Here is a 7,584-nt window from a genome sequence, read left to right on the forward strand (position 1 = left end):
TGATGTGACGTGTTTTCTGCTGCAGAACGTTGTCTATTTATGTCTCCGCCTGCGTCGCCTCACTCCCATCAAACTTAGAGCAGTATCAGTACTGTACAGTTTTATCTCACTAATATCGCGGTGGCCCTGCGACGGACTGGCGACCTGTCCAGGGTGTACCCCGCCTTCGCCCATCAGTAGCCGGGATAGGCTCCGGCACCCCCGCGACCCCGAAAGGGGAGATGCGGTCAGGAAAATGGATGGATAATATCGCGGTGTGTTTCACTGTTTGGTGGATTTTTTTCAGCAGAACTTTGCTGTTGATCTCGTCAATCGATCTCCTCCGTCCTCCATCCTAGAGCTAGACTTATTTTTCTATGAAAGTTTGAAAAGTGAGAGAAAAATGAGAAGAAAAACTGAGAGAAAAGTGTGAAAATAGTCATGAGTGTCTGAGAAAAGTGTAGAAAATGTGTAGTGATGAGTCCTCTCTGTCCCCCCTGGGAAAGAGGGGATCAGCTTGGCAGCGAAAACTCAAAGATCAGAATTGAAACTGTAAAGTGAAAGTGAAGATTCAGAAAAGCACAAGAAAAAGTTGAAAATTCAAAACAGCAGCTGTTACTAATGGATAAATTATTTTTCAATTGGTCATATTTAAATGTGTATATTTTTTTCTATTTAAGTTTTTATTATTATTTTTTGTTTTCAAGATTTATTTCAAGTTTTGAGGGTTTTTTTCAAATTTTCAAAACTTTTCTTTTTTTTTCACATTTAAAATGTCTTGTTTTCAAATTTCTTTTTCAGTAACAATGTCTATTTTTTTTAAAGTTTTCAATCTGTTTTTTCGTTCACTTTAAGCTGATCCTGATTGGACTCCATCCATTGCGGTCTCCAGTTTGGTCAGGTTCTGACGGTGGTCTTCTTCCTGCGTTTTCTGGCTGTGCTTCATCTGTGGTTAAAAGGTTAAGGCGGACATTCTGGTTCTTGCTGCTCAGACTTTCACCTCCACAACCTCTTCATAAACTTAACGTACGAATTGTGGATTAGGCTCATCACAGATGAGGAGCTGGATCACAGCTGGTGTCTCCAGCAGGCGCCACGGTGCTGGTGTGACCTGGGACTCCCCATAATGCAACTGGGCAGTACTCGGAGTTCAGAGAGCCTTCTGAGCAGTTAAACCCCACATGCAGGTGCAGCAGCAGCAGGTCTTGGTTCTGGTTTCTGGTTTGATTCCGGCTGAAAATGGTTCCGACCTTCGGTACATTCCACTAAATAGTCCCCCCCTCCATCCCCGCCCTCACCTCCTCCTGCTTCCCCCGTGGCCAGCTGCTTCATCCTCAGGTTGATGGAGCCATAAGTCCTCTTGGGTCGAACAAACGCCGCCCTGCGGCGGTACATCTCCCCCCGGCAGATGGAGACCATGAGCAGCACGGACAGGAACATGCCCCCCAGGGTTAGCAGGCCCAGCCCCGCAATGATGCACTTGTCCAGGTGGGACCCCAGCTGGGCGTAGTACATCTCCAGCTTCTCCATCTGACGTGCTGACACCGAGTCCGGGTCCACCTTGGCCTCCCTGGGGATGGTGTACGCGATGACCACCAAGACGATCCCGCTGACCAGGAGGACCAGCGCCAGTATGAAGCCGAAGTCGGCGGAGCGGTCGTCGACCCGCCTGTCGTCCTGCCCCCCGCCTGCCTCTGCAGCTCCGTCCTCATCATTGTAGGACTCTGGAGAACATGCTGGCTGCTGCTGCAGGACGGACGGAACATTTGAGGAGGAAAACATGAAAATGAACTGAACCGACTCAGGGAGGGGGATGGGGGCCTTTGACACCCACTGACAGGCATGCTCACCTTACTATGGCCGGGTGTGGAGGGGGAAAGACCCTCTGCCTGCTGCAGGGTCTGCTCCTCGTCCTGCTGGTAGGAGGCGTTCTCGAACCCCCTGCCGACGCCCCCCACTGAGGAACCTGACCAAGGCGCCGAGGCTGCCGGGGGAGAACGACGTCCTCGCAGCTCCTGGAGCTCCACGGCGTTAAGAGACGACTCCATCAGCCGGCGGTCATGTCTTCACGGACCTGGGGTCTGCCAGCCGTCACTGAGCAGAAAGACAGAGAAGCTGCGGTGACCTCTGACCTCATCACATCAGTCTGACCTTCTGCGTGTCTCCCCTCAGGGGCCTTATGGTGGAGCGTCTGGCCTGAAACTGGAATTGATTCAAGGAGTAAAAATATGAGTTTGCAGATGACAGCCCCGGATTATTCCCAGTGTTCAGAGACGGCGTCTTCAGGATGGACGGTAGCTGATCTTTGACCTTCTTTTTAACAGTGGATGTGGCGTATACGACCACTGAGATTCAGACAGAAAAACTTCTCCTGCAGCAGAAAAGGACTGCCATGATTAGTCGACAAATCAACAACTAATAGACTATTCAAATAGCCGATGACTGATTTACCCAGCAAACATTTCAGTGTGGGTCCCATATGGTTTACCTCTGGGCTGAACTGGTGGGCCCCAGGTGGGTTTGTCCACGGGTTCTATGGTGGCCCCATCTGTGTTTGCCACACTGGTTTGAGCGGGGACTCAGTGGTCTGTGTCCCTACGCTAACCAGCCGCCCAGTGGACAGCGTAGTGAGCTAACAAGCTGTCTGGCGGACAGCGTAGCGAGTTAGGGAGCTCCGCTGCCCAGCGAGCCAGACTCCTTTTGTCTCCTTCTTTTTTTGCTTGTTTTTACCCTCACAGTCGGCTGACACTCTACTTTAACTCTGAGTTAGCTTAGCTGTCCTGTGATCCTCTATTTTCATCTAATTTTACTCCATCTAATGAGTGGAGTGTCATGTCTACTACGTCTTTCCATCACTTCTGGGTCTAAAATGATCCGCTGCTTAAATGTTTAAGCAATCATCTGATAACCACAAAATGCGGTTGGAGATCGCTGTGTTCTGATCTGTTTTATCACATTTTCAACAGCTATGGTGATCAAGATCATTTTTCCGTTATAGCGTCAATAACTTTCTTAAAATGTCCTTTTTATTTTAGCTAAACCTAACACTTTCTCTATAAAGTTACTCCATCACTTTTGCTGTGTAATTTTTACCCGATATAATATACTCAATAAAAAGTATTTGTCATAAAAAATAGACATTATATGATGAATTAGAGTTTCTAAATTACCTTCCTTTTATTTTCAACTGTGGTTTATGTAAGAAAATAGGAAATATAAGCAAAGGAAGATCCCAAAAACATGCTTGAAAATGGCAGAAAAATTAGGAATTTGAGAACAAAAAATTCCTAAAAAAAAAAAAAAAATGATACTCGTCCGCTGGAGGCTTGGTCTTTGGTCCACTCATTCCTGGGACATGTGAGACATGCAACATGTTGGAAATCATGTAAATACTTTTCTCGGGTGAAAGTCACCTGGTGTAAGGCTCTGGGTTAAATAAATAAACTTGAACAGACGTGAAGTTTGATCAGTCGATAACCTGTGACGTATTTTTGACAATTTGTGAACAGGAGAAATTCATATTCAGGACAAAGAAAAGTCGAGACATGTTAAACGCAAAACTAAATGTTGTATTTATATTTTTTCTGCAAAGTTGTGCACAAAATATAAATGTACGCACAACTTTGTATTTATGAATACGAATTTATCTGTATGAATACAAGTGGGTAGAGTAGGGTCTTACTTTGCAGGACTTGACAGGTTGGTTTGCAGATGACAACGTTGCACAGGCAGGTGTGTGACGTCATCACAGGTGTTTCATTCACGGTTCACCTCCATCATCAGCCCCCTTTGATGCTGCCGCTTCCTGTGGCACCAAACGACAGAATCTGATGCAAAAATCTGCAGCTTTGTAAGCAGGTTTGGACCCCCCCTTCCCCCAAACAAACACACACACACCTGAACCGAACCGACTGAGTCTGACCTGCTTAATATCCACCATCACCTCAAAGCAGAACGTTAGCAGAGGAAGGAGCTCGTGCTAGAAACCTCCGCGTGACCACCTCAGCATCCCTGTGATCTACCTGGAGATCACGGATCACGTGATCCAGAAGCTGTGATCTACCTGCAGATCACGGATCGTCTTTCTGCGGTCAAACCCACCGAAACTAACCAGCACCGACGGCGCGAGACGCCGGCGTGCCCGTGAGCAAGCGGACGTTTCCCGCGCCCGCCGCGATCATCACCGTGACCTTGTGATGGACGGAGCCGCCTGGAGCTGTTTGTCATGCCGCGACGCACCGACAAGCGCGCGTCCTCCGCCAGCAAACACGGAGATCGCGTTCGTCCGCGGGAACGAGCGCCGCGGGGCTGAGAGCGAGCATCCAGGCGGGCGAGCGGGCGGGAAGCATCCGCCAACAAACTCCGCCGAAGGCATCGACCGCGACCGGCCGGGAAACCGACGAGATCACCGGAGACGCACCGAGGACCGGAGGCGACGTGACAGCCGGGACTGACCTGGTGCTGATGCTGAGAGGAATCAGACGGCGGTATCATCTGATGATGGATGCTGCTGGATGCTGAGGGGGAGGGGGAGCGGCGGAGGCACTGACCATGCGCAAAACCTGCGCGTGGATTCCTGGTGTCGGCTGGGTGACGGAGTCACGGGAACCTCACGTTTGTGACCTGATTCCTGACGGTCGCTGAACGGGAGCGACGGGGATAGTTCCGTCCATCACCGGAAGACTTCTGCTGTCATTAAAGACTCCAGTGACAGTCGTCTTCATGTGTTTTTACATGTTCTTGCAGCATTGTTCTCAAAATAGTGGTGGACTTAAAATAATTTACGTTTAAACCGAAACAGAAAATCGGGGCGGGGGGCAAGTTTGGGTATACTGAGAAGTTGGGGTGTAAAATCCTGCCAAGCCCCTAAAATGCATAAAAACGATGCTGACTGTTCTTTAACTAATGCCTCCTGTGATCCACTTGATTTGTCTTCATTCCTGACACTACCCTCTGCTCCGATGCCTGTTGAAGATGCTGTCTTGTTTTAATTGAGTGACTGAGTGAGTTTGTTTTTTTTTCAAAACAACTTAAATGCAAAAGTGTAGCTTTACATTAAACAAAATACATAGAAGCAGAAAAAATGTCAAAAGAGGAAAAACAAACAAAACCCAAACAAACTCAGGACAAAGTAGAGAAAGAGCTTTCACATGATGCAGATGATCCACCACAATGATGAGATGGAGCTGAGGAAAGGCATTCACATACCCATGTGAATATTTGCTAATGGTTGGAGAGGTCTTCAAAATCCACATTACCATCAGCATCACTCTTTTTGAACTCGTTCTCCAGCATTATTTTTGCAACAAGAATCTCATTGGAAAGTTTGTCACTTCCTGCCACTTCTGTGGAGGGCTTAACATGATAACATCCAGAAAAAGGGAGATTGTGGTTGAAGACGATTAACTGCTTTCATAAGCTCAATATGTTTTTGGAGAATTTTGTTTCCATCTCCAGAACCCGGCAAGGGGACAAGGAGTCTTCTGCATGGCCCACAGTGGACATAACAGGACTACCTGTCAGCACTGAGCTCATTCTTCTCTTTCTTTTACCACAAGGGTGTCAAGTTCAATCGCTCAAGGGACTGAAATCCAAAACACACCTGAGGTCGCGGGCAGAGCAGGATAAACATTCATTAAACACTTTAGAACTACATTTTTAAAACTTTAAAACCGCAATTATTTTACAAAATTATAAACTACATATATAGCATTACCTGTGATAATACTAGTGTGAATGCTGGAAGCTGAATTTGGCCGTTGAAGATGCTAGTGCTGATAGATGAAGATATTGAAATTGATAGCTGAAAACGCTGAAGGTAATAGCCACTAAAACATATAGCTTGTAGCTATAAAAAATGGCTAAACTTAAAAAAAGCCTAAAAATCTGAAAAAATGCCTAAATTAGAAAACAGCTAGACTGTAACTGAAATGTTAGATATCTCCAAAATAGCCAAAAAAAAATCTTGGTAAATGCAAAATAGTCCAAAAAGTTAGCAGAATAATCATTTTTAAAACGTTAAAATTGTAACTTTTTTTAACATAATTATGAATAATAAAAAGGCAGCATTATTTTTCTAGAACAAATCAACTTAAACCTTAAGTAACTTCAAATATTTTACTCTCCATAAAAACATATTTTGTCTAAATTGTACAAGTTAGAAATGAGCGCAACATAACGTCGGGTCATTAATAACAATAAAATAAAATGATCTGGAGGTCTAAATATATTTACCAGCCTGATCCAGCTCTCCGGGTAATTCTATCCACCTCCAGCTCCAGCTCCAGCGGCTCTGTCCTCCATGACCTTTGACAGGATGCTCATAATAGCCTCCTCGTTCTCCACAAGGTGCTTGGTGGCTTCATGGTGGCTTGTCCACCTGATCTCCAACAGTCGATTTAGGGAGGGAACATCATAGTTCTGTGACACTTAATGACGGTGAAAAAATGAGTGCAGGGATCCTGACAGATTAAAAGAAGACTTTTGCACAAGGCTAGAAACAGCGATCAGAGGTATGATCACCTCTGCTTAGATTATTGTAACTCTTTTTCCTTTGGTGTTACCCGGCGATCACTCAACCGTCTCCAGTTAGTCCAGAATGCAGCAGCACGACTGTTAACTGGAACATCCAGACATCATCACATCCTTCAGTCAGGTCACTCCACCGGCTCCATGTTCATTTTAGAATTCAGTTCCAACTTTTACTTTGTTTTTAAAGCTCTTAATGGTTTTGCCCCAGTTTACTTAACTGTCTGCAGCCAATCTAGGGTTTTAAGGTCTGCTAATCGATATCTGCTTGATGTGCCCAGGTCACCACAGAAACGCTGGGGTGACCGGGCATTCTCCATTGCCGGCCCTCAATTATGGGATAACGGTGCACGTGTTATCAGACCTAAACAGTTTTAAACATTCCTGCAGATCTGCACGTGTTATCAGACCTAAACAGCTTAAAAACTTACATTTTTAGAATGATTTTAATGCTCAGTAGTTGGTGGCATTTTATTTTCCATTACTTTTTTATTGCATTTGTGTTTATCTTTTATGTATTTTTGATTACTGACTGCTTTTTTTTAAATTGTATACTGTTATTAATTTTGTTCTTAAATGGCCTAATTTTGTCTCTTTTATTGTGAAGCCTTTTGTTACCCCTAAAGGAGTTGTAAAGTGCTATATAAATTAAGCTTTATTCATTTTTTCTCCCAAACACTTATAAAAGACAAATCTGACATGTTTGAGAGAAACAAAACATGAAGTGTACACCTGAAACACATCTCCTATAACGCAGCGGAGAGTCAGACCAACTTTAATTATCTGAAGGGAAATTGTTTGGTCACAGAGTCTCTAATAACATCAAACCATAAATAAAAAGTAAGACAAGCTTTCACTAAAATAGTGTTTTTAAAACAATCTAAAAGACAACATTAAACGGTAAAACCATGAGCACCCCTATCCACGGGGGGCGGAGTCACCTGTCAAAACTTTGACAGGTGACTCTGCCTCAGTGACAATCAGCTGTTTCCACATGTCACACTCCAACACCTGGTGACGACTGATGAAGACGGAACGTCTGTCGAAACATGTCAGGTATGATTTAAATCTGACAAA

At 45.0% G+C, this 7,584-nt stretch overlaps 1 protein-coding gene across 5 annotated transcripts; it reads right to left on the minus strand.

The window, feature by feature from the left end:
- Positions 1 to 772: 772 nt before the first annotated feature.
- On the minus strand, positions 773 to 6,614 carry tmem74b (transmembrane protein 74B). 5 transcript variants are annotated; one of them, XM_024262834.2, is made up of 4 exons: positions 4,435 to 4,637; positions 3,662 to 3,784; positions 1,830 to 2,073; positions 773 to 1,722 (listed from the first exon to the last, which is right to left on the minus strand). In XM_024262834.2, the coding sequence occupies exons 3-4, from the start codon at positions 2,025 to 2,027 to the stop codon at positions 1,150 to 1,152; spliced, it is 771 nt and encodes a 256-aa protein (XP_024118602.1). In that variant the 5' UTR covers positions 2,028 to 2,073; positions 3,662 to 3,784; positions 4,435 to 4,637; the 3' UTR covers positions 773 to 1,149. The 5 variants fall into 5 exon arrangements, with proteins under 5 accessions (XP_024118602.1, XP_024118601.1, XP_024118597.1 ...); XM_024262833.2 differs by lacking the exon at positions 4,435 to 4,637 and adding an exon at positions 6,214 to 6,614 and having other exon boundaries at positions 774 to 1,725; XM_024262829.2 differs by having other exon boundaries at positions 774 to 1,725; positions 4,435 to 4,634.
- Between the last annotated feature and the right edge of the window lie 970 nt (positions 6,615 to 7,584).

Source organism: Oryzias melastigma, linkage group LG5 (genome assembly GCF_002922805.2).
Source record: "Oryzias melastigma strain HK-1 linkage group LG5, ASM292280v2, whole genome shotgun sequence".
Lineage (NCBI taxonomy): Eukaryota > Metazoa > Chordata > Actinopteri > Beloniformes > Adrianichthyidae > Oryzias > Oryzias melastigma.